Raw genomic sequence first — 27373 nt, forward strand, 5'->3', positions numbered from 1 at the left:
GGGCTGCAACCAGAACTATACCCTCTCTCTCTCCTTTTCTTTTTCTCCAGTTGTAGTTAGTTTTCAGATCCTCCAAAACAGTATGGGCACATATTTGCAATTGCCAATTCTGACTATTTAGAAAAACATAATAAATTAGAGGCCAGAAGAACAATTTTAAGACTTGCATGCAAATCATTCGTACATTTTTTGCTTGCTTTTGGCACAGACTGCTTCATTTGGGTGTAGTAGAACCATGAATGATATAATTCTGTTCCTGAAGATATTATTTAGGGCCAAAAAAACCCGCCCCCAAATGGTTTCTATTCATTTTCTCTTAGTCAAGGACACAAGGGAAATAAATGATGTCAGGCTGAAATGAAGAATTAAAAATATGTTCATTTTAATGGATCCTTAGTATACGTACACACATAAAGACAGAAACATTCATCCTTGTTCTTATATTTAATTTTGAACAAAAAAAAGTTGTGTATTTCTTAAAGTTTATTATGATTAGTAAGATGTGACAAGATTTCTGAAGAAGAATTTGTCGTTTATGGGAACCTTCTTTTGGGAGCCTAAACCTTTCTACTTTTTGCTTTTCATTTTTAAATGCTCTCATAAGCCTAGAACGGCCTTCCTTTTCAATGTCCTCTTGGCATGCAATTCATCTTAACAGTTTATTTCTGCCATGGCTCTTGGCCCCTTTTTGGCCATGGTACATCCAAATTTCCTCTTTCATGTGTACCCTCACGCGTGTTGGTGATACACGCACCCTTCCGCACGCTTTAAGACTTAGCACAGAGGGTTGGTGCACCCTACTACTAACAAGTGCCGCTCAGCCCTCTTCTCAGTGTATGTGATGTTGTGTCGCTAACCAAGCGAATGTTTCTGTTGAGATTTTCAGCTCAGATTTTTTTGTGTGTTATTTTGAGCGTATGAAAGCGTACCAACGTATGTCATCAACTTCTGACTTCCCTCACTGCTGTTCCCCATAGCCACCCATTTAGGTATGGTGTGTGTGCCTCAGCAACTTTCTCCACGCCGGACCCCGGGCAGGGGCCTTTCTTTTAACGTGTTACGATGGGAATCGTCTCTCTAGGATTCTCTCCCAGCACAGGGCCATGGCATTGCACACGCACTTGACCCGAAAGCATTAACAGGGCCCAGCCCCGTGCTCCAGAGACGCCCACGGCTCGGGGCTCTCGCCCAACGCTGAAGGCGGCTCGGGGCCAGCCCCAAGCGGCCGGCTGAGGAAGAGGAGGAGGAAGCAGGGAAGAGGGCAGCGCGGACTCCGAGCTCGGCAGGCGCTCCCGTCCTTCCTGGGGGCGGCGCCATCACCACCCCTCTTCACTGCCCCCTCCTGGGCCTCGTCGGCCGCCGTCCGCCGGCCCCAGGTGAACGCGTATCCCTCCGCCGCGGCCGCCCCCACCGCCGTACTCGCGGCCGCGCAGTCCCCGGATGGAAACTGTTATGGCCGCCGACAGCGCCGCGCCGGGCCGCGGGGACGGGCGAGGTAACCCCGCCAGGGAGGGGGGGACACCGGGGCTGTGCGTGCGGGGAGCGGGCAGCGCCTCGTGGCTCATCGCGGCGGCGAGGAGCGGGCGGGCGGTGCGAGCCCGGCGGGGCAGAAAAGCGGTGGTCGGGCCGGGGGGGGGGGGACAAGGCGTGAAATAGTCCCTCGCCCCCCTCCCTCTACCCCGAATGGCTGCGGGGGCGGCCCGGGAGCAGCGGGGGGCGGCGGCGGCGGGCAGTGCCTCAGAGCCGCAGCGCATGGCGGCGCCCCCCGGCCTGGCGCCGTATCCCTCCGCCCCGCCGCGGGCAGCGCTGCGCCCCCTGGGGCCGTGCGGGCGGCACCGGCTGCTGAGGGGCTGCGGGGGCCGGGGGGCGCCGCCGCACCCCCCCCCCCCGCCCCCCACCTTCCCCCGCGGGCCGCGGACGCCCGCGGGGAGGCTTCTCAGCGAGGAGCGGCCGCTCGGGGCTCCCTCAGGGTCTCCCGGCAGCCCTGTGTGCAGAAGGAGCGGCGCTTCTGCCCCGTGCTGCTGGGGCGAGCAGGCTGAGGGGAACTGGGGAGCGAAGCCGGGCTCGCAGGGCGCTCGGAAGCGCTGCCTGCCCGCCCCGAGCCGCGTCCCGAGCCGCTGGGCTTGTTCGGGACGGCGAAACTTTAGCGCAAAGGTACCTGGCGGCGGGGTGGCTGGATTGCTCTTAGCTGTCACTTTTAACTAGCTCCAAGTCTGTAGCTAAAACCTCTTGTTTTCTCCATCTGTCCCGTTTAAAAACAAAATAGTGACATTTGGGAGCATTTTGGGGGGGAAGAAAATCGAGGCGTAAAGCTTTAAGCAGTTACTTAGGCTTGTGCTTAGGATTTTTTTTCCATATGAGTTATCTGTGGCTCACACTGATGTATGTTCAGGTTTTGTATTTGTTATTTTTGCTTTATAATCTACTTCATACACTGTGAAAGTATTATTCTTCTCTGGCTTTTGCGAAACTTTCTAGAGAATTCTAATTGGGCTTTTTTTTTTTTGGTGGAGGGAGGAGGGAGGTTGTTATAGGATTTATAATTTTGCAGTGTTTTTGCTTAAGAAAAGGTTAATTTTTTTTCCGAGTTTAAGTTTGAAGGGCTCAGGTGCCGGTTGCTGCTTTCTGTCATCTTTTTAAGTCACTTGCCGCAGTTAGGGACACTGGAGGAGCATTAATACACTGAAGGTCAGAACATGCCCAGTGAGGAGGGGTTTGCTGGCTGCTTTTAATCTGACGTGAATTTGGAATTTAGGTTGTAGCTGATGGTGTTACCTCCCGGGAGAGCACACAGTACATATTTACAGCTTTTCAGTTCTTCAGTACATTAAACGTGCACCATATGTGAGAATGTGAAGATGTTGCGGTTTTCAGCTTATTTCTTTAGTCATGATTGATAAATACAATGATTGTATTTACACCTTTTAAAATATCTTTCTTTTTGTTTCTAGACCTTTTTTCAGTATTTCTCCTGACCGTGGCCTTTTCTGATTTTTATGTATTTACCTCTTCTATGTGTGTGGAAAAATATGTAAAAGGCTGGTGAAGAATTGAAGTCTTTTCTTAATGAGTAAGTTTGGCGTCTTCTTTCATAAAGTAAATCTAAAGATACTTGGGACTTTATTTTTACTAGTTAAATGTTTCTAGTCAATAATTTTATTTGTTGAGTTGCAGGTGCTTGTCAGTAGTTGCATGCTGCCCAGTAATAACACAGCTAAACTGTAATTTGTGTGGTTTAAGGAGGTCTCAAATCAGGCTTAGATATTTTCACCTGAGATTCTTTGCTGATCACAAATGTTCTGTCTAGGTGGGGCAGTGTTGCCCAGTTGAGGACCATATTGGCCCCGTGTTAGAAGCCTGTGGGTTGTTCCCTGAAGAATGCTGCATTCACTTGAAATTTTTATAGCATTAATTGCATAAATATTTCAGGTTTCAGTATTTGCAGGTATAGCATTCCAGTCTGAATGATAGATAGCTACTGTCAAGATGACACATTGCATGATGCAACCTGTAATCTTCATGTGTTGTACCTCTGTATTAAAAAAGTTATTCAGCCAAGAAGTTCAAGTCATGTTTTGGTCACTTTATCTGGGAGTTTAAGTTGCTCCTGTTCAAATAAAGAACTTACTGCTGACAAGAGAAAGTATTGTAGTACAACACTCTATTGGTGAAAATGGAGCATAATGCAGATGAGTTGTTATTTTCTTAACATTCAAAGCAGAGCAGTACCCCATGTTTTAATCTCCTGTGTGGAAAACGGGACAAGTGTCATTTATTTTATGTAATACTTATATATTATTTATCTCCTGTACCTAAAATGATTAATTTGGAAATATTCCCAAAGGGTGTGTGTTTGTGTCTGTTGTGTTTTTTGTTTGTTTGTTTGTTTTGAATGTGAAATGTATAGTTGAAATCCTGGGTGCCTCATAACTGAAAAACACAATTAGTTAAATTTTAATCAATGTTGATGTCTGCATAAAATGTAGAAATGTGTTTTGCCTATCATTTCCAAGAATCCTGTAGAAATGCTAATAATGTTTTTGAAGGTATGCAATAAAACATATGCTAAAACAAACAAATGTGTTCTGCTTTTCTTACTACAATACATGAGCATGGCCTGGATTATTTTTTAGTCTCTGCTTTCTTTCTGTTGGGTATTGATGTGCTTAATGCTAGATAATATTTGGGAGACCTCAGTGGTGATGCTTATAATGGTGTGGAGCTCTAGAAGCAGCTCTTGTACTTCATCACAGTGAGGGAGAGGATGTGATCATTCTTTCAGTTTGAATGTGAATAAATAGGATGATCTAATGAGTTCCAAGTCTGCGTTGCTTTGGGGCGGGCAGGGGAATAGCAGAGAGAAAGCTGCTGATCAGATTTCAGCCAATGCTTTACTTACTTTTGCTATTATAGTGTAGCTCTTAATTTTCTATTACAGAAAGAGTTTTTAGTAAGAAAATGCTAGGGAAGAGGCAGTTCTTGTTCCTTTCCAGTTTCACTTTTCAAAGTCAAATGATTTTCGGTGCTATTCCATTTCTGCTGATTTTATGCTGACATGAAATTGTTGTTGGAGCATAAACTTGAGCTGTTACAAATTGTCAGTGTAGTCTGTTGCAGAAACACTGATACGAAGTCTGTAGAGAGAATGGTGCTGACCATGCCTGTTTGAGTTTATTAATCCATGTGGAAGTACTGTTACCAGTTGTACCCCATGTTCCATAAAGATTAATTTATACCCAGGAACCACATGGTGAGAAATGAAAGTTAACTTTTATCCATTGACTACTTCAGACCTTGTGTGAGACGAGAGGTAGCCGTTCATTGTGTATGATTGTGGTGATTATTTTCTTCTGTGTGTTGGTAAAGGTCGTATCTCTATTAGTGCATTAGTTTTAAAAGTAATATTGTATTTGTTTTCTAATTTCAGGAGAATAAAATGGGGAAGTTGTAGAACACTGAGGATAACTCAGCACAGTAGTCTTGTTTGCTGCAGGAACTAAGCCTAATCTCAAGAATCCACTTAAAGAAAAGGAATACCTGTGAAATCATGCCATCTGAAAAGGGCCATTTTTTTCATGATAAAAAGCAAATTAATTTATTAAATCACAATGCTGCAAATAATCTTTATATGGATACTACTTTGGAAAAAGCATTGGGGAATGATCCTTTAAGTGTGATGACTCGACCAGCAATTTTAGATGTCAGTCTCTCCTATGAACTAAAGAATGTGAAGATTGTTTTACCCAAAGTGAACATTCCAAATGAAGTGTTAATGAAACATGAAGTAGATAGGTTTAGAAAACTATTCCAGTGTAAAGAGCAAACTGCAAGGAAGTCCGTAAATCTGGAGAAAGTGAATGGAAGCAGTCCCATTTGTTCAGAGGGAAACAATGTACAGAATATACCAGAAGTGCAATTTGAAGAAGGGCTGAAAACTACAGCAAAGATACTGAATTTCACTTGTACGAAGTGTGAGGATAATGTTAGATACAGCCCAAATGACCTACAGAAACATTTTCAGCTGTTACACTATGGCGAGTTGCCTTTGTATCCTTGTGAAATGTGTAACTTCTCAGCTAATGACTTTCAGTCATTTAAACAGCATAGACGCACCCATCGCAGCACTTTAGTGAAATGTGAGCTCTGTAATGATGAGCATATGTACACTTTGTTTGATTTGACAAAACACTTCACATCAAAGCATTGTGTAAACGGTCACTTTCAATGTGAAAAATGTGGGTTTTCTACCCAGGATGTGGGCACATTTGTTCAGCACATTCACAGACATAATGAGCTTCCATATAAATGTGGAAAATGCCATCACATAAGCTTTACAAAAGAGGAGTTCCAGAAACATGTTGTTTTCCATAACAGCGTGTTTCCTTTTGGTTGTCAGTATTGCAGTTACAGAACACAACGGAAAGATTATCTTTTTAAACACATTATATCTTTGCATAGAGACCACTTGTATGCAAAAGAACAACTGGAAAAGGATAAATGTGAAAAAAGAATAGTGAAGACTCCAGCAGGACTAAAGCTTGTGTTAAGAAGGTGTAAAACGGGAGCATCAAAAAAACCTCTCTGGAGACGGAAAAAAATAATCAGTGAAAGTGACAAAACTGGAGAAAAAAGTTCCCAAGTGCTAAGAAGTGTGAACAAAATTCAACCAAAATTGGATGAGTTGAACCAGTGTATGAGAGACGTGGAAACAAATGAAGAAAAAGATCGAATTATGTATACCGAAAAGCATAATTTCACAGGTGGAATGCTCTCTGCTACTGCTGCACAATACAATAAAGCAGATGATGGAACAAGCTTCAGCCTGGGATTATTGAAAAATGCCATTCCTGGGCCCACGGTATTGATGGTGAAAAACAATAAAATATCTGTTCCAGCAAATTACAGTGCTAAATTTATGGGATTTAAAATGGTAGATGGAAAACAACATATTGTTATAAAGTTATTACCTACAAGTAAGCAAAACTTGCATGTGTTGGGTCAGAAAGCTCATTCTCTTAAAGATGGCTCTACAACTCCTTTGATACAGACTGATGATCCTTGTAGTTTGTCTTTAGGTGCTATACCAAATGTTACTGATCAGTCAACCGTAAAGAACAATTCCATTCACACATTACCCTCTCCTCTGTTTTCTTCTGTTCCTTCTTCAGGAAAACCAGAAGTGGAAAAACAAAATAACTCCTTATTGTATGGTAGGAGTCTTTCTCAAACTGTAGCACCTTCTAATGTAGCTGTAGGAAAAAATTCGTATCACTTGCCAATGAAGTTGGGCTCAACTGTATCTCCATGTGATGAGGTGACAAAAATTGAACCTCGAAGTAACATCTCATGGGGAAACTATAGTCCTCCAAGTCATCCTCAGGTATTACCACCCACTATTACAAATGGGCTTCACTATGACCATATGAAAATGCCCTTCTTTTCTGAATTGAAAATGCAACATGGTGGCCTGAACAATGGTATTGGAAATAGTGATCTCTATTATTCACATTCAGTTGATTCTTCTAATGAAGGGTTGCTGTCTTTTCATAATTATTCTAAAATGGATACTTCAGATAATCAGTGTAGCTTTTGGATGTCAACAGATGACAAATCTAAAGAATTTATATCCAGCCAAACAGTTTCTTTTCAAAACAGAATTGAATCTGCGTCTTCATATTCATATCCAGAGTCCATCAAAGGCTTAAAACAAGAACAAATTGTATCAGACGAATCAAATATTAAAACTTACGGATACATGAACACTAAGAATAACTCTATGTTTTCTAAAGGCCAATCTAAATGTGTTATTGACAGAGAGTGTTTTGTGGAAGACCAGCGTAATGGCCAGCAGTATTTGGATGCTAACATACATCAAGACTTTGAGAACGTAGCTGAGAAATTCCAAGAAAATGGATCTGATTCTGTTAACTCGGTCTTAATGCCTAAAATCACATCTGTTTTCTCATTGCAGAGTGAACAGGCAGCTCATTATTTATCGCCTGAAATAAACCAGTTATTGCAAGATGTGTTAAAAGTGAAAGCAACTACTCAGCAAGAATCCCACAGCAAGTCAAATAACTGCATAAAACTTCATTCTGACAAGCTGCTTTCTAGTCATCTTTCTAGTCATGAGACAGGGAATAGAGCCTTTGCACACTTAAAAAGCTCAGCAACCGCATGTGGTTTTCAGAGGCCTCCTACTAATGCTGGTTTTCATTTATGTAAGAGAGAGTTGAACACAAGCTGTAGCACAAATGAAGGTACGCATTGTAGGAAAGAAAAAAGGATACCCAGAATATCATTAGATTCACAGGGAGGGCATGTAATATCCAGATCTCCAGGTGTTGGTGCATCACTTAAAACTCATACAGATGGAATCACAACACAGCAACTAGTAAAAGAAGAAGTACAGTCAACAACCCCAAATCCTAGCAGCTTTTCTCCAGTTCTTCAGGAACAGAAGAAAACTGTTTTAGTTCAGTCATCTCCAGGATTTTTTGTTCCTTTGCATCTTGCTAACCAGCCTGGACTGCAGGTTGTTTCAGGAAAATCTCTTCCGTCAACCAGTTCATTTGATAGTCATGCAACTAAAGGTGTACCTGCTTCTTTTGTTTTAAATAAAGGACCTGGAGTGATACTGACTTTCAGTGGGGCAATTGGAACAGTTGCAAATGTCCGTAGTGATAGTTCTCAGGTTTTAGGCAGTGTCGCATCCAGAGAATATGGTAAAATAACCGTACCAGCTTCAAAAGTGGAGCGGAAAAATGACAGCTTCAGAAGCGTAAGAAGTTCCTGTAGTAGAGCACATCATCCAGCAAATGACTCACTGAATAGCACATCATTCAAAGGACCTTTTGTAATTACAAACTCATCAGAGTCATCTATGAAAGGAATTTCTTCTGTGAAAGTGTTACCAGAGCAGCAGGATGCTGTCGTTGGTTCTGTGGAGTCAGTAAAACAACAGGAAATGAAACAGAAGCAACATGTTTATGCACTTTTGCCTGATGGACAGCAGGCAGTTTTCCTGCAATGTATGACACCAAACAAACCTGAAGTACATAAACATAGTGTTTTTCAGGAGAGTGCTCATTGTCAAAACTGTCAACCAAAGAAAACTGGAGCCATGCAACAAAAGCTTTTGCTGAAAATTAAGACTTCAGATACGCTGACTGATACCAATCAGTCAGTGAACAACTCAGTGCCCTCACTACAGTTGGATAACTTGCAGTCCCTTACTCCTGCACTAGCACAGAAACAGACTAATCTTACTTCTAATGATGCCTTAATCTTACCAGGTAGGTTAAAGCCAGCAAATGCCTCTTTGGCAAACTCTAATCCAGCATGTCGTATTCCTTCTGTAGAACCTGTATATTCTACCAAACCTGCAGGGATGTGGTTGCGAAAAGGTTCTGTAGAGAGTACGCAAGTAATAACTGCTAACAACAGGAATAACTGTGGTAGTCAGAAGTCCACATGGAGCACCCGGAACAGAGTGGCAAAAGTAAAATCTCGCTTAAAGCAAACTGGGCCTGAAAGTTCGGAAACTGTGGTTTTACAAAGAAACAATTTCAAACGGAAATGCAAGGATAATTGCAGAGAACCTCCAAGAAAGAAAGCAACATTGCACAGAAAGTGTAAGGAAAAGAATCAAGCTCAAGTTGTTAGTGAATCAGGTGGCCCTTACAAACCAAGGGCATCAAAAGAAACTGTGAGGACTTTGAAACTACTTCCTTTTAATTCTAAACAGCTTGTAAAATGCCCTCGGAGAAATCAACCAGTTGTTGTGCTTAACCATCCTGATGCAGATGTTCCAGAAGTTGTAAATGTAATGAAAACCATTGCTAAATTTAAGGGACATGTTCTTAAGGTTTCATTGTCAAAAAGAACTATTGAAGCACTTCTGGAGCCAGCCTTCTGCAATAGTTTGGATGTAACTACTGATGATCTTTCTCAAAAGAGGCACAAGACAGTAAAACCTATTAGCCCTGTAAAAGAAAGATTTGTATTAAAATTGACACTGAAAAAGACTAGCAAAAACAATTATCAGATTGTGAAAACTACCTCTGATAATACCTTGAAAGCTAAGTTTAGCTGCTGGTTTTGTGGTAGAATATTTGACAATCAGGATAATTGGGTAGGACATGGACAGAGGCATCTGATGGAGGCTACTCGAGATTGGAATTCGTTAATGTAATGTAATGATGACCAGTGAGGAAAATAAAACTTAACTATCATGCATCACAGCTTTTTAGAATCAAATTAAATTATGATACACAAGTTGTTTTGTATTTCAGTATTGTAACTGAAATTTAAAAATAATGCAAAGTGCTTGTATTTTAAAAGGAAAAACAGATTCTCTGTTGCCATTGAGCTTTTAGATACATCAAGGAACTTTGTGGTTTAGATAACTTGTAACTAACTGCAAATACAATTCCATAAAAAAAAATATATTATTTTTTGTTACTATTCTTCTGTCCTATATTTTTATTCTGTAAAATGAGTCTTCAGGGCTTCTGTACATATTTAAAAAATCAAAACATGTAAATATTTTTATACTTTTCAGTTATTTGATATGATTCTTGCACAGAAATTTTTTCCCCTCCCCCTTTTTTTTTCAGTTCTGTGCACGCACTACTAAAAACAATTTTTTTTTTTGTTGTCAACTACACAGCTGTTATCCTGGAATTTTTGTTGTTATTTTCACTTGTTAGCTTTTGATTTTGCTTTTCAGGGATTGAACACTATCTTTAGCAAGTGCCTAAAAGATGTGAAGCAGTTTACATTATGTCAACTGTGTAAGCAGAGGTCTAAACAGGGCCATTTTCCCAATAGTTTCATTTAAACAAAGCCATATGTGAATGCTTTAAGCTATATTGCTATGCACATGACACTTGTACTATTTCTGTGCAGTTTGTCTACTTTCTTAGTGAAGTATTTTTCATATAAATTAATAAAACATGTTACAATTGTGTTAATACGGTGAGCTTGAGAATGGAATCAGTTGAAAATATACTATATATATATTCATAATGTATATGGTGTTCCAGAATGGTGAACATTCCTAACCTGTATTGATTCTGTTCCTATTAAATTTGCTATAACTTGTATTTTCATAATATGACTGTGAGCATTTATAGAAAATACTCCTGGTTTTGTTATATACTATGGCTGCCACAAACCATGTAGGAAGGCCAGCAGTGCAAGGCACCATAATGGCCTATATAATTACAATTTTATTCCAGGTGCATGTAATTTGTCCCCATAATGATTACATGGTATTCTCCTGTTGCTTATTCAGATGAACCTTTTATGGTACTGGGGATTTTGCAAAACCAAGGCTTCAGCTATTCTGTCCTCATTTTGATGGTTAGTAGGGTAATACTCCCAGGAACCTGCTTGTTTCCTCTTTGTAGTTTTAGGGATAAAGGAAGGAGAATATGAGTCACATTTTTTAAAAGTTTCTGTTTACATAAACAAAGGACCTTATCAGATCTATAGTAACTGAGAGTATACGACTGAGGGTCCTTATTACGTGTAGTGATTATTATGTTTAGAGGCTTTATCTTCTGGATTCTAAGTGAACCCAGAGGCTAGATTCAGTGGGAGTGCCCTTAGCACATGGCACCTGGTGTTTGTATCAGTCTTTACAAGCAGTTTGGTTCCGAGATGAGGCACTCTACAATTCACATCTTCCCTTGTAGTCGATGGTGTCACTCGTCGTTGGCCATGTCCTAAGGGCTTCATGAAAACCTTGAATAACTTACTGATATACTATCTTTAAGGTCAGGTGGGGTGATCCTGAGGCTGCATGGAGTGATGGGACCCACCTACACTATTCAAGTAAACATGCTGCGGAAGATTCTTCTATCTACCCTGTGCAATTACGGATTTTCCATTGGTGAGGAATACAGCAAGGTTTAATTGAAGCCAGCCTTATCTCTGTCAGCAGGCACATTCAGTAAGCAGTGGCTCTTCTGGCGTTGTAGCTGAGTGCTGTGCTCAACAACTGCAGAAGTGTAGTCAAAGTTTTGCCCAAGTAAAGGAAGGTTATGTATGTTTTTGCCCAAGTATAGGAAGGTGTGCAAGTCAGTTTCACAACATAAAAAACTGTCAAAATTGAGTACTGGACTTGGGGAAGGCTGGTCACTTAAATCACTGAGACTTTAGGTTTTGTGCAAGTTGAATGGTGGCTTTCTGTGCCTATTTCCATACAGTGAAAGTCAAGACTGACATGCTACCAGTGAAATAATTCAGTCTCTTAGGGATGTCACTGAAAACAGAATTAGAATTAGATTGCATTTTAAAAAGTTATAATGAAAATGATTTTGAAAGAATTACTTTTATTTTTTTCGTTGATGTGTCTGTTGGCAGGAAGGTCCGTGCCAGTTTGTAGTTAGTGAGTTATGTATGGGAGTCAACTGAACTATGGGAGCCAGTCAAGGCAGCATAGTTTGGGTGAAAATGAACTTGGTGTGTGTTCTGTATCAAAATCAGCTCATTTTGTGCTGCACAGCAGGCTGGAGCTCTGATGTGAATTTGGCTAGGATCTTTGAAGAAGGCTATTGTAATGTAGGGGTGAGGCAGTGTGTTGGAAATAAACAGCATTAGGAAAGGATAAGAAAGTCTTAAGCTAGGAAGGATCTATAGGCTGTCTCAGCTTGCTGTCATAAATTCTGAAATTTAACCTCTGAATTCTGGATTTTGCCATAGCGCAAAAGTAGGTAGAGGCTCTGCTATAGAGTTCAAGGGTTTTTCTCTAAATTGATGAATCATGAGAGTGACAACTGTGGTTGATTGGATTTTTTTTTTTTTTTTTTGCCTGGAGAACCTTTAACAATACTGTGAAAAAAAGAGCTCTGTAATATTAGCAAATGCTGAAATAAGTTTGCTTTATACAATATTATTTCATTGCCATGTGTACTTTATCCATGGACATCCATCACATTCAGTGCAGAGAATTGTTACTTATTCATAAGCAGTGATTTAATATTTTGTTTTCCACTCTTAATTATGTCCTTGTATTATTTAGTACACATTGCTCAAGTACTGTTCTGAATATAGAATTCTTTTGTATGAGCTCCTCTGTAATGCTTCATTTGCAGTCATAAGAGTTTTGCACTTCTATGGATCTGCTTTCAAGGAATCTCAAGTCTCAGTCTTCCATGAAACTAAGACCACAAAGATCAGCAGCAGAAAATTTGGCTTAAGCAATCTGACCAGCATTGCAGCGGATGATGCAGTAGGAGGTTCTTCAAAAATGTGTTCAACTGCCTTAATAATGTGAGGCTACTTTTCTACTAGCTCACTCCTGCAGTGTTTGTTTGCACGTTGCTTGTTAGCTTCAGTAATGGGCAGGCATCCTACAAATGTCCCACAAGCAACAATATTTGCTTACGCAGCTAGGATTTATCCGAAAGTATAATGTGTGAACCAATTGAAATATGTAAATATTTATGGTAAAATAGTAAACAATCATGTATTTAATGCCTGTAATGTCTGATGTGACAAATTGAGGTGCGAGTAACGATTTGAAGAGTGACAGCTTGTAAATTTAAGCACTGAAAAACAGTAATCTTTAATTGTTTTGTTTGCAACATGTAACAAGATAAGAACGCTATAGTGTGGCTATAGTGTTTTGGGACACACAAACAGAAGTGCAAGTGCAGGGTCAGTAAGTGAGAAAATGCTCTGAGAAAATGCTTTGCAAATATATACTTGGCCTGAAGTCTAACCCATTGTGTATTCTTTGCAAGATGTGTTCATCAGTAAGTCATGGTTTCCCTACTTCAGTAATTCCAAAGTTTTAACCAAAAAATCATGTTCAGTGTTTGTTCCAGGGCTGTTGTCATGTGAGATGTGTTGTGTTTTTTTTTTAAACACTTCCTAAGAATCTGTTTCTACTGCTGGTGCTATAGATTGAAGGAGGAGGGTAGTTTTATAACTTGCATGCCTGAATGCTTGGATTTTGGAGAATGCAAGTTCTTACTCCTTTCATGGAGCAACATTGACAGAATAATTTACAATACTCCCTTTATTCTCCTTTCTAGATCAGGTAGGCAGACAACACTCCTGCTCTTTCATACGTTAGTAAATATGCTACTTTGCTCTGAGTTCTTAGAAAAAAAAAATGCACCTGCTCTGCTTTGATTGCATTTTAAAGCCAACTTTTTTAGTTGTAGTTTTAATTCTTCCTTTGTTTTTCTAGTTGGGAGATAAATTATATAATAACATCAGAGAAATATAAGGGGAGAGGCGTGCTGCGATGTCTTCTAGAAGTCAGGCTAATGTATCTGTTACCTGATGGAAACACCTGCTGGCACTAATTAGTGGCAGCTGCTGGCAATACACCAGCTGTAGGAAAAATGGTCAGGTACAGGATTGCACCAGGTTGCCATTGGCTGCTGAATTATTGTCACCAGATTTCTCAATACAGCATGTTACATCCTGAGTTACTTTGTGGAGAAAGGCATTGCCTACTGAATCCCTGCCTCGTTTTATTGCTGAAACTGTAAGTAGACTTTTGTGAGGAGCATCTGATAATGAAACAAGACACAAAGAGTTGTGTTAACAATTTAAATTCTGTGCCATACATGAATGAATAAGGCAAAGGCTTTACCTGAATGCAAAGCAAGCCAAACATTGAAAGGTTGCTTTTCACCGAGTATTTTCCATTGCGAGTATTGCTTGAAATGGTAACCTTCTAAAATGAAGTTTCATGTATTTAATTTCAGATTAAATGTATAGAAGGAGTAAATTAAGCTTGTAGACAAGCTTATAATAATAATAATAATAGGTTTGTCTTTCGTTAGTTTTGAGGCCTTGAATTTAAAATATATTTAAAGTGTTAATGTTCTACACATTAAACTAGTCCTAAGAATAATATTAATATAACACTAATTAGTATCAACTGAACAATATCCTAGAAAGTATTTATGTAATACTGTAAAGTAAGCTTACACAAGTCTGCTTACTACAGTAAAATCTGTATATGTAGTTTTTTACCTGTCAGGGTCTCACTTGTATCACATATGGGATAAGTACTGTAGTATTACCCATGTTGCAAAGGGACAAAACTGAGATGCAGCAAGGTAGGCAGCCATGTGCCAAACATCACTGTATTAGTAGGCAGTTATTTCTAGAAGACAGGTGTATTACTTGTAGAAGGAATTGCTCAAAGCCACAAGGACGCAGTTCTACAGTATAGCTACAGCATAGCTGTATGTGACTTGCTGAGACCTTACAATTTTAGGCTCAAGCTTGCCGTAAAGGTAATCTTAGAAAACACTGCCTAATCTGGAACAAAAAGGAAAAGCAGTGTATAGTACAGTGTCAGTTTGGGAAAATGTCATTAAGATGGATTAATTTTCAGGTCTAACCAAATCAAACACCTTTGAAACTAATTAAGAACTGTTCTTAAGAGTTTTCATTAGTGTGATTTACGCATTAATAAATTGAATTTTCACCACTTCATCCTTGGTGGAAATGACAGTGTCGTCAATAATACAATAAGCAAACCGCTGTGATAGAACAGGCTTTGATTTTGTGCGTGTGTGTGTCTGTAAACCTATTATAAGAATTGAATTGATGCTTAGTTTAGCAATGAGAAACAGTGCGTTTGGGTCTTGAGAAACAAGGTTTTGAAGACAAAACACTGAGAACTATTAAGTATATATGCTAAAGCTTTAAAAAGCAATAGCTTTTGTAAATACAGATCTTGTAAAGGAGCTCATACAAAAATATACATTGAAGACATCCACAACGCTGAATGTCTCTGTACACAATTGATTTCATGGTATTTTTAATTTTATTTGCATATTTGAAAATACAAACAAATACTAACGAGACAGAGTAAAGCTAAGGAAAAGGACATGTCCATTAGTCTAAAACAGTGACAGCTTTATTGCTGTGAAGTTTATTCATGTGAAGTACAGTCCTATTTACAGCTTGTACACAGCAGTACGTCAGGTTGAGTTGCTCTAACTTCTGGGGCTGTGCACTTCACAAAGAAATTACTGAAAGCAGTGATCTGTGGTAAACCTAACAAATGGAACAAGTAGATCACTGTGGGTATTCTCACATTTAAAGTGAGAATGTCCTACATGAAATCTCTCTTTAAATAGCAGGCAGAGGACAAGGCCATGGTATGCAGCTGTTCACCCCACTTTCAATATCTATGTTATCACAGACGAAAATCACAGATGATGGTGTATCTGCTTTGGCTTCTTGTTCAATACGCTTTTCTGATAAAGTGGCACGGGGTTGAACTTGATGAAGTGCATCTCTTAATACTCCATAGACGTTCTTAAAGAATATTTTCCATCATTTTGGATGTCGTTCTTTTAATACCCAATGCACATATTTTGGAATGTTGAAATAAATGATTAAAACCAGTCTTCATCATAGCAGTTCAGTTTGATTAAGAAACTCTTACAATATATTTCAGTTTTGTTGAGTCTTTTGTGTTGTTTTGGCTGTCAATTAGTACCAGGGAGGTATGCTGATGATTCTCTACTATTTCAGCAACACTGTCAAAGCGCTGGATAGAGAAAAGAGAAAATAATTAGTAGTGCTGGCTTCCTTTACTGCTGTAACACTGACAGTGATCACTACATCATCTTATTGAAGAGTCAAACTAAGACTGTTACCAAGTGAAACATTCTGCCTCTTAGTAAGAGAGCTGATCCTGCTCTCAGTCCTGATTCCAATCATGAATAGATTAGATTTGGACAATGGAAGATATTGCCACTAGCTTTCTCATCTCACGTTCCTTTCCATTTGTGATTGCTGCCTGCACAAGCTGAACCACAGTTTGTTACCTTGCATATTGAAGTGACACCACATACAGATAACCCTAATATATCAAGCTACAGAGTGTTGCCACTTGCAATCTGCTTCATTTGTGGTTCAGCCACCTCTGAGTGCTGGCCAGCTCCAGGAGTAACATCATACAGACAGGTATCAACGGGCCCTGTGTTAGCCATGCCATTTTAATGCTGGTCACTGTAAATTAATACACTGACTCCGCTGCCTCTTGTTGCTTTTTTTGGTCTTAATCCAAATAGAGATGTGGGACCGACTATCTTTTTCCCCTAGGGTAATTTTTGACCCTTTGTTGAGAGCCAGATTAACTCCAGGCCCATTTACTCCATTTATTCTGTAACCTAAAAGCTGTTACCTGGGAGGCAGATAATTAGGCTGAAGCAAGTCAACTTTTGCATCCCTGAAAAGCCTCCTCTGTGCAGTGATAAAACCAAATTTTTGTTGGTGTTTGGGATCCAAGTCTATGTGCTGCTGTCAGGATAATCATCTTTGTGGTATAATAGCTAAGCAGTGATTTTTGCACTCTAGAACTAAAGTTTAACATATTCTTTATATGAAAATAGGATTAAAAGCACAATTATTTTTCTTAATAGTTTTTTTTTTTTTTTTGAGCATAGCTATTCTTTACAATTTTTCAAAAAATTTAATTAGTCTTAGGTAGAAAGTAAATAGGTGGTAGAAGTGGCTAAAGATTTATCTAGTAGCTGCACTTCTAATCCTGATAACTTTTCAAAATGGTTACATGAGCATGTTTTTAAACTTTTTTTTTAATCTCTGGTTTTAATTAGTCACAATACACAAGAACTGATGTTACACTTTTTTTATAGCTTGGTAGTTCAGTCATTATACAGGGTATACTTTTATTTTAATACATGGAGAGTCTTGTTGGTCATACTGCAATGTACCTTAATCCTTGCTTGTAAGAGGTAGATAACTGAATGGAATGTTAGGAAAAATAGAAATCTCACCTCTTCGCCATTTTTTTCTCTGCCCAGTGCATATTGTCTTGTTGCTTCAATAAATCGTATAGGAATGTTGTATACTCTTCTGTTATAAAACACAACCAGTGTGTACGGTTGCCTTGAATCCTGTCCAGAACTATTCCTTACTAGAAAAGATCCATCCTAGAAAGAAAATAATTGTATTCAGGTTTTGTTTCTTTTTTTTTTTTTTCTCCGAACAGTTCAGTATGGTTCTAATGTAATGTTTTTCATCGATAGCAGTGTTAAATCCTTTTCTCTCATTAACAAAACTATACAGTGGGAGATGGGAAGTAGCACATATTCCTACTGTCTAGCAGCTTACAGAAGTTTAAGAGCCACCTTTGCTGCTGCCTGTTTTATCATAGCCAGAGAAAGGAAGAAGAAATGAACAGGCAGTGGCAGCAGTCTGTTGGAGTACACACATTGTTAGGAAATGAAGTTACTGGCAGTGGCAAGGAAGCACAGCAGGGGTGTTTCTCCAGAGCACTCTGGATAAAACAAGCACCTACAGCTACTGATGTTGTAGTCTAGTGCTAGCGGTAGCCTATGCTAATGCTAACCCCCATGCTCTGACCCCATCTTGCTTTACGAAGTTAAGGAGAAGGAACCTCAAGAGTGAAAATGCTGCAGATAAAATGCACAGGACTTGGCCTCTCATTTTAATGGATGCACATGTTCTGTGAGATCTTCCTGAGCTCTCTACTCTGTAGTAGCTTGCTTTGCAGTGTAAGTCTTGAAGCTACCACAATAATTTCATGTTTGAGAGTATTTGCATGGCATGGTATTCTGACCTGTTCATTATACAAATGACATTATTAGAATATTTCTGGTTATCTTTTGATATAAAACTTTAAGTTTTTCCTAAAACAGACATTCCTTAAAAGTGACCTACCTTGTTTGATCGGTACAGTGCATCTTCTGCTGTTTTCCGATCACAGGTAGCAGCAAACCATGCTTTACTATGAACACCAGCATCCTAGAAAGAAAAAGAGAGAGTGTTTCACCTGTAAAATAAGAACAATAATAATAAAGAATCTGGCCTGTGGGAGAGTTACTACTAAATAATTACGGCTGTGAAGAAATCAAATGCAGAACACTTCAGGAAACACCGAGTTCAGAAAATTTTTGCTAGGAATTTAAATTTATCATTTTCATTGGAAGGCTAAAGAAAAAACTGTCAAAACAGTGGTAACAGATGTTTGGTAGAAGGCTGATATGTGACAGAACAGAGAAACATACCCTGAGGAGAGTTTTCAGGTTCAACTGCAGGATGGTTTGGCATTTTTAAAGCAGAAAGATATTCTCATAGAATTTAGAGAGGGTGTTCAGGTATTGTTGAGAAATAATTTGACTGTTAACAATCTAAATGCTGCTCAGCTGTGGCCTAGCCCATAAAGCATCCAGATTAGATAGGTATCTAATTTTGGGAATGAAATTTCCCGTGTAATTAGGGTGATTTGTGAACATGGTCAAAATTGCCTGCATGGGGATAGTACTGAGGTAGGATAAGTGCATCTTTGGCTCCTTTTCCTAAATGAACACAAATAGATGGTGGTCTACAAAACATAGGAAGAACTAGTGTCGTTGCTCTATTTATAAAGCAGTTCAGCAACTGAGACAGGTTTGGATTCAGTTCAGGTTCTTTGTTGAATTGAGTCTGAATATATATCTTTACATTTCAAATGGTGCTCTTAACCAATTTGAATGTATTGAATAGAATGTAAATTTGGGAACAGGAGCGTTTAGGAAAGGGAATGGAGAATGTTAGAGAGGTATGGAAAGAAACTATACTCAGAGAAAGGATAGGAATGAGTGACTAGAAAGTCCGAGACCTATGCATTATGAGGATCCAATAGCTAGAAGATGAATTAACAGGTTATAAAACCAGCAATTCTCAAAGCCCTTGCTGAGAAGGTTGATGCAAAAACTAACTCAAGTGAGCAGAGAGGCTGTAGAAATAGTCCTGAGTATTTCCAAATGAATACTTCTGGGTATTAACCTTCCCAGTCATTTGAATGGCTTTCCTCCAACTTTATAGTAACCAAGCTAATGATAAAATTCATTTTCACAGAAGCTTTATGAAAGCAATCTGTCGACTCAGTACAACAGAGATTAAAGACGAAGCTGCATGTTCTGGCTGAGTTGGTCTAGCTGGTTCAGTGCTGCCAGTAATGGAATGCCTTGGCCTCTCCCTTGTGCTCAGTTTGTTGCTAGCCTGATCTCATGATGAGATAGTTTTCTTTGGTTATCTGGCAGGGTGTTTGACGGCCAGGTTGGTTTTCTGTCAGTTTAATTGGGCTCAGCTCACTGCAGGGCCAGAACACCAGAGAAGCATGTGGCTGGGAGGGGAGTTGACAGTGAAGAGAGAGCAGAGCCTCCTTTGTGTGGGCATTGCACTGAATGTGTGGATTGGGTCAGACCATAACGTGCAACTTTACCTCCAAATTCTTGCCATGCATTTCTCCAGTCATACTGGAAAGGGCATAATGAGAAGACTTGCAAGTACGCATGGTACTCAGCCACTTAAGGAGTGAGCGCAGTAAACCAATCTCTGTACAACAAAACAGGAAAGAATTAACTGCTCCAAAACGTTTCTTCCTGGCACTATCTGTGGGCTACAGTCTGGCAGCAGAGAGCTGTTACCAAAGTTTGGATGTGAACCAAACAAATAATGAACCTTATAGGCAAGAATCAAGTCTGTAAGCACCTGTATAGCGCAGTATGCTACAGCAAACAATAACACCATTGTATGTAATTGGTGGGAAAACAACACTAACTTCAACAGTTAATTTTAATTATTATTATTATTATTTTTTTTAAACAAAATGGATGTTTTATTAAACTTTGGTTTTGCCCATGGCTGTTACATAAAAGCTGCAAATGTAATTGTTACAAGCTGTTTATTTCAGTGTCTGCTGGATTGTTTATTTGAAAGCTTTTTTTTTTTTTATAATAAATATCCAGTATGACATACTGTTAAAATTGTTCCAGAAGTTCCAGTCCTTTGTATCCTTCCCTGTTGTATCATCTTTTTCATGCAGGTTTTAGAACACTTCATGTAGTTGGCCCTGCATAACAGGGCCTTTGTTTTGCAATCAACAGAAACAGTTTTACCTTGTCTGTGACTACTAAGCTAATAAAAATGGCTTCCTGCATTTTGTGGTCTCCTTTCATCCAAAATGTGAGTAAGGGGAATTGCACTGAAATGAGAACAACTTTTCCTTTGCTTAGATTATTCAAAGCTTAATGTTGCAACAAAACTCAGAAAAATGAATTGGTCATAAAACTAACAGTATTAACAGTAATGAGGTCTGTCTAAAAGAGCTGGACATGGGAGAAACTAAAACATGGAGGATGCTGTGGTGCCTCCCCCTACAAAACAGCACTGATTTCCTTCTTGGTCCCTAAAACTTTGCTGACACCCCAAACTCCAATGAAAAAGGCAATGTTCATCAGCGTAATTCTGCCCTCTGCATTCTGCTGTGTTGGACTAGTAAGCAGAACCATCTCCATTTCCTCCTACAAATTTATATAATTTCTTAGCATATCACATCTGTGCAGGCTAATGCTAATAGCTGCAGATGTCTTCATTGTATTGGCTTGGTGTGATTTATTTCAGGACAATATATACAGCTATACATCAGAAATTAGTAGGCAAATTATAAGCTCTTCACAGCCGTCTAGACAGAAGTACATCATCACAGTTTTCCTTGTTTCAAATGGTGTTGAATTATTACAAACTGGAGAGTCAGGAAGACCTGAAACTTAACTAAAACAGTTTTTTTTTTTTTTTTTTTTTAATGACTGGTAGAGTGTCAAGATTTGGTAAAATGCCAAATATGTGTTTCTCTACAGTCTGTCAAAGCTCTCCTATGCTATATGTTCTAAGCATTTTTGACTGAAAGCAAACATGTAGGTGATTTGTGACACAGAAAATCTTCACTGCAAACAGAAATATGCATGTCCTTAGCAAAGGAGTACAGTTGCTAGAGACAGGAGGAAATACTATTTTAAAGTAAAGGATAAGGAAATTTCTGCAACGTGAACTTAGTTGATGTTGTACCTGGTCTGCAGTACTTGAAATGGATGAAATGCTGCCATGAGGGGAAATACCCAGAGAACGGTTTGCAGTTTCTGGCACTTCTGTAAAAGAGAAAAACATGCATAAGTTTTCAAACTATGCCTTGTTTTACTGTAAGAAATTGGTTTGTTATGAGGACTGTGAAAGATCTGGAAAGGAAGAACTCCAGGCAGCAAAATGGCGAAGCAGAACTAGTATGAAACATTATGAAGCTTAATTACAATTGTGATAGCAAAGCACAGTAGAAAATAGTTATTGCACCTGAAACACAGATGTTAAATAATTAAAAAAATATATCTAAAAACTGGAAGGAAGCTGGTTGAGTAGCATTGCACATTAATAATATGATAGAGAAATGGGAAATAAGTATAGATAATTGACTGTTAAAATAGCACCTTGATAGATGTACCTACAGTGGACAATTATTACTGAGTGCACAGAGAGAAGATGATTGTAGAAAATATTCTGTCATTATGGAAGGTTTATTTTCTGTTTATTTTACTTGGGGGAAAAAAGCTACTAGGACTATTAGCACTGTTCCTGGACGTGATATTTTGCAGATTGCTTTAGCAAATCTTCACTAATATAATTCTGATTTAGATTCTGGTTTCAGAAAGCAGTGAGTGTTATACAGGACCTCATCATAATGATCCTGCAGTGACTCAAAAAAAAAACCACACAGTTGGACAGGAAATCCCAAAGGTGTGTTTAAACTAGTTTTAGAATTTATTTGTAATAAACAGACAAATATCTTGTATTCCAAGTTGCATTCCGTGTAAAGAAGAGAAACTGTAAAAACAGTTTCAGGTCTCAATGAATGAATAATCCCCTGAGGAAGGCCACTAAAGAATTTTGTTTTTCTGTAAAATTTTGACTGACCAGCTACAAGAGCTACAGCTGAATAATTCACTGTATGAATAAGTAAGAATTGCTGAAAGTTAGGCTGATTAAACTTTACAAAAGGAAATTAAAATGGGAGATCCCTTAGCTGTACAATAAATAAATAAATAGAAAGAAAGAAATGGAAAAATGGAGCTGTCTGAAGTAAGAGTGCGTTAAAGAAAGTTTTGCTAATTAGTGTATCATTTAGCATCTTAGCACAGAGTTACACTTTAGGGATTAAGAAGAATTTATGCTACAAATTGAAGCACATCAATTGTGTGACAGGGACAGACAGAACTTGAGAGCAGGCTACTGGATCAATGTGAACCATTCTTATGTTTCCATAGCACAGAAGATGTAATTGCAACATACAACAAGCAGACATTTCCAAGAAATAGACAGAAATACTAAGAACAGTGTAAAGCTACACCATATGCAGACTGCTATGTGCAATTATCATCTATTTACAGCGTGAAAGATATGTTCATACTGAAATACGTGTGGAAAGGGGCTGGTAGGCAGGGCAGACAAATGTATGCTAACAAGAGACTAGAGAAATATTAGACAGTTTACACTTCTGAGTGAAAGAGTCTGTATACACATTGCCTAATCTGTTTTTAGCTGTAAACTGAAACTCCAAGTCTCTCTTCGAAAGTATTACTTAAAAGAAGAGCATTAGCATTTGCCATTATAAAAGTATCTATTCTTTTCCCATAGTAGAGGGAGATTAAGTGGCTGGGTGTAATAAAAATCTGTCTGGCTTCTAGGCAACAGAAGCCTGAAACAGCCCAGAAACATATTTGGTGTTCTTCTGTGACAAGGAAGATGGACTGGATCTTTGTTATGATGGGACCCAGCTGCCTTTAGTAGAAATTTTCAGTAGTAACAAATGGGAGCAAGACACCCAATTTCCATTGATTTAGACAATAAACCCAATGCAATCCCTTAATTTTACTAGCTGAACTACACCCAATCTCCTCTTTATATGCATTACAGAGACCAAATGTTAATTCTAAACTAATGAATACGGATGGCCTCTTGAAATAATCTTAATTCAAAGATTAATCTGAAGTTACAAATCAACCACATTTTAACTCAAAATCCGAACAATACTTACTTGGCAGAATTGAGGCCTTTTGGAGCAAAGATCTGAAATAAATATCAAGAGATTACAGAAAGGTTTGAGAGCTACCTTCTTCTGAAAGTATTAATTATATTATATATATAAGTATTAATTATATTGTATAGCACTGTTCCTGGACATGATATTATATTATATAATATTTATATATATAATATATATATGGATATATATATATATGGATATATATATCTATATATCTATATATCTATATAGAGATATATATATATTTATATATATAATATATATATATGGACATTATAATATAATATCATGTCCAGGAACAGTTATAATATAATATATATTATATATATAAGTATAATATTATATAAGTATTAATTATATTATACATATAAGTATTAAATATATCATATATATTTTATGTATTTGGAGCTTGCAAAACTAGAATGTGTTCCCATCTCCTCCCTTCGTCCATTGACAGATAAGGCACAGGTATTTCAAAAATCTTATCCCGCTAGTACTGACAATTAGGAATTCAAATATCTGATTTAAATCTCTATCACCTAATTAGAGATTAAAGCTTCCCATGCTTTTTGTGGTGGCTATAGTATTTGGGTGTACTTGCCATGTTTACTTAATTTATTTGCTACTGTGAGGTTTCAAGAAATTAGTTTTAAAAAGCAAGAGAAGGAACTTTGAACTTTGCACATCTATGTTCAGACTGAGCAGGAGGAGCTGGTGCGCTGAAACATTCAAGAGATGATGAAAAAGGATCTTACTTTTGGGCACCACTTGGAAGGGGTGGAAGGGGAAGATCGTGGCTGGAACTTCGTCGTCGTTCTGCTGCTGTAGGTTTTCCTGTAGTTTGGGAAGAACAAATTAGAGTCAACATCTCTTCAGAAATATGTTGTCCCTGATAAGAAAGTCCCAGTAGTCAAAGGAGGGTTTCTTTTCTTATTGTCATCATTTCAGAGTATTTTCCTACATTTGCCATCCTGCTACTTCTGTTACTGACTAGTGGCATACTACCAAATTTATAGGCAAATAGCTGCGCTCTGGATGCCTTCAGGAACTCAGTGGGAGACTTGCCTTTTGAGAGGCGAGCTGTGTGACACAAAGGACACCGCAGGGGCAGGCTGCCTACAAGAGCGTGGCCGGCTGGCTGCATCTCACCCCTATGTTAGGCAGCAACTCCTGCTGAGTTTTGGCCTCAAGGAGCTGCTGCCTTGCACAGAGGCGAGACACATTTTGTGTCTCAGGGAAGGACTGGCTCTTGCCAGCAGTCAGCTCTGTGTGAGGTGGTTCTTGCTGAGCTCAGAATGAGCTCGCACTTCCCCTCCCTTCCCTCTTCTCCACTTTGAGGACTATATGGCACATAGCTGGTACATTATGTCGTGGGTTGCACTGCCAGTAACCTCAGCAGTGTTATTGTAACTGCTTTTAGAAAACAATGATGCTCAATGCAATTAAGGCTGGCCAGATCCAGTTCTAAACTGCTAAAACCACCCTCCCCCCTAAAATAACAAATATAAATTTAATGTGATGTTGTTCGCTGCATGTTTTTAATAAAAGAAAATGAAATTCTGGTAAAAGTCAGCTTTTTCACAGTAGTAGAGAAAATTTACCTTCGTTTAGAGTTGAGGTGTCTCTGGAAGGTGGGCATGGTTTCTGCAGTAAAATACAAGGAAGTCAAATAATTATTAAGTGGCACATCATTTATACAGCAAACATTAATCTTCCTATAGCGTTGTTAACTACTTTACATTTAAAATTGACAGCATCCAGGAGAGATTCGGAGATAGGGGTATGGCCATTTTGTGAAGAAACTCTAGTTGTATGACAGTGAATGATTTTGTGAAGTGGATTTGGAAATAAGTCTTGAAGCACTCATCTCTGAATTTTACTTTTGTCCATCTATTAGTACACACAAACTGGTATTTTTTTAAAATTAATATTCAAATTGGTAAATTTATGATTCTTTTTCTGCTTTCAAGTTAAGTCCAAAAATGAGAAATTCATCCCAAATACTTGTGAATCAACATTTGAATATTATCATCTTTGTCATACTATGCTTACAGATGTCTGAACACATTTCTCTTTCTTTACTGAAGTATAATTTATCAGTTTAGCTGGCGGTAAAGACTTTGCCAGCCTTCTTTTTCATTATTTTTTTTTTTAATCATAACTGATTCAAAATGGGAAGAAAAGTGTCAGTTTCAAAACATTTCTTCCAAATGAATTTAATTGGAAATTTCAACAACTTCTCATACTTTCTTCTACAAGAGGTTTGGGGATATTTTCCTAATGATGAAATACTTACTGGAAAAAAAAAAAAAAAAAAAGTGAATTTCTGCTATCATCTTGCATCTTTCTTGAGTTATCACTCCTACAATAAATCCATGTGCTTCTTATGCAGGACCCGTACATTTCAGGGACTACTTCTGAGCAGCCCACGTTCCCCGTGAATTATTTCTCATTTTATTCAGTCCTTACAGTGTGAGTTTATTGTTACATCCTAGAGCACTGAATCCAAATATCCATTTAATCTAAATGTTCTTCTACTCGAGCTATTTCACTTTTGCTTAGTTCATGTAACTGCACCCAAGTATTTCCTTTCATCATCTCTCTCTTCTCCTATTCTTTCTATGCCTTTATTTTTTAACCAAATTTACGATCAAATGGAGTTTTGCAAGAAAATTAAATCACCTGTAAAATTATAATTTAATTATGCAATTACAAATCAACTTACTGCTGGATTTACTGCATTAGAAGTTTTCTTTCTGTAGATTGTAGGGGAAAAAAAAGAGTAGAGTTAATTCCATGTATCTGCAAAGTAATTTAGCAACTAAGCATGTGCATGCCATTTTTCTGTGGTATGTGACTAAGTTCAGCAATCCAGCCAGCATCTGCCATCAGTGGCAGGCAGTGAAGGACAATGGCACTGGCACGCAAGCAGTATGCCTCCAGAAATATTGAAAGAATAGTTTGCCTTCACCTAGTCTGTGTATCTTTCATGAACAGCAATAAAAATTACTCCTGAATTTTGATTACCATAGGAAAAGTATTAGAAGCTAACACCTATCCACCTAGTAATTAGCCCCATCCCCATCAAAGAAGTAGTTTTATTAATATTTTTTACTCACAGGACCCTCGGTAATGGAGATGGAGCTGATCCAGTGGGAAATCTGGATTCTTGTGTGTTACCGAAGCTATGATCTAGAAGAAGATACAAACTATTTAGTATGCAGTATTAGCTTTATAATAAAAAAAACTTTAAAAACTGTGAGGAAACAGTGGGGTTTCCTCACTGCACTTCAGTGAGATAGAGGAAAAAATATCCATTGGTTTATTTTATTTTTTTTTATTCTTGACATGTTTTCACTCCAGTTATACTAGAAAATAGTTCAGTAACATTTCTTGCTTATTGCTGACTGATACGGATCAAATCTACACTGACACACTCCACTACATGGTATACTAAGGTCACCAATAACACGTTGAGAACAAATCCTGCTCATATCACAATGTTTTCAGTACAGAATACTTACTGTCATTGTTATTGTTTGCTTCGTGGTCCTGTAATGGAAAAATGTGTTAGATTTGATAAGAATTAGAAAAGTAAACAATTTTTAAAGAGGAAGTGCATAAACATTCTGGGTTTGGAAATCTGTAGTAATTTTAAAAGTAGATTTGTTCAGAATGTATATAACATACAGTATATTTTTTCATCAACTTCTATTAGGGTATTTGAAAAAAAAGGCAAACCAATTAATTTTTAACATTACAATAAGCTTTGGATTTCTTATAGTATGCAGAAAATTAGCCCTGACTTTTGCAGTGAGATCTTTTGGTTCACGTTTCAGGGTAGTGAAGGCAGTGAGTGCAGTGGACTGTCTTTTCACCATCCTAGAACCACAGTGATCCAACTCTTTGCATAGCTTCTTTTGTAGATGCTTTCTATTCCCAGATATTGTCCTTGAAGGAATCAGACTCCCATATGACAAG

At 38.4% G+C, this 27373-nt stretch overlaps 2 protein-coding genes across 9 annotated transcripts in view; one reads left to right on the forward strand and one right to left on the reverse strand.

The window, feature by feature from the left end:
• Positions 1–1387: 1387 nt before the first annotated feature.
• ZNF518A (zinc finger protein 518A) lies at positions 1388–9971 on the forward strand. 5 transcript variants are annotated; one of them, XR_004253460.1, is made up of 2 exons: positions 1388–1495; positions 2952–2981. XR_004253460.1 is itself a non-coding variant. In XM_032190906.1 (2 exons), the coding sequence occupies exon 2, from the start codon at positions 5048–5050 to the stop codon at positions 9692–9694; it is 4647 nt and encodes a 1548-aa protein (XP_032046797.1). In that variant the 5' UTR covers positions 1390–1495; positions 4928–5047; the 3' UTR covers positions 9695–9971. The 5 variants fall into 5 exon arrangements, 2 of the variants coding, with proteins under 2 accessions (XP_032046797.1, XP_032046796.1); XM_032190906.1 differs by lacking the exon at positions 2952–2981 and adding an exon at positions 4928–9971 and having other exon boundaries at positions 1390–1495; XR_004253461.1 differs by lacking the exon at positions 1388–1495 and adding an exon at positions 2004–2154 and having other exon boundaries at positions 2952–2982.
• A 2380-nt stretch (positions 9972–12351) lies between these two features.
• Positions 12352–27373, reverse strand: part of BLNK (B cell linker) — a 49725-nt gene continuing 34703 nt past the window's right edge. For all 4 annotated transcript variants that reach the window (XM_032190910.1, XM_032190907.1, XM_032190911.1 and 1 more), the window contains 10 exons: positions 26917–26944; positions 26512–26584; positions 26118–26148; positions 24994–25036; positions 24148–24226; positions 23384–23415; positions 21367–21446; positions 18196–18279; positions 17289–17444; positions 12352–16036 (listed from right to left, as the gene is read on the reverse strand). In XM_032190910.1, coding sequence (XP_032046801.1) covers positions 15917–16036; positions 17289–17444; positions 18196–18279; positions 21367–21446; positions 23384–23415; positions 24148–24226; positions 24994–25036; positions 26118–26148; positions 26512–26584; positions 26917–26944 — 726 coding nt within the window. In that variant the 3' untranslated portion in view covers positions 12352–15916. The remainder of the gene's footprint in view (positions 16037–17288; positions 17445–18195; positions 18280–21366; positions 21447–23383; positions 23416–24147; positions 24227–24993; positions 25037–26117; positions 26149–26511; positions 26585–26916; positions 26945–27373) is intronic.

This window comes from Aythya fuligula, chromosome 7 (genome assembly GCF_009819795.1).
Source record: "Aythya fuligula isolate bAytFul2 chromosome 7, bAytFul2.pri, whole genome shotgun sequence".
Taxonomy (NCBI): Eukaryota; Metazoa; Chordata; class Aves; order Anseriformes; family Anatidae; genus Aythya; species Aythya fuligula.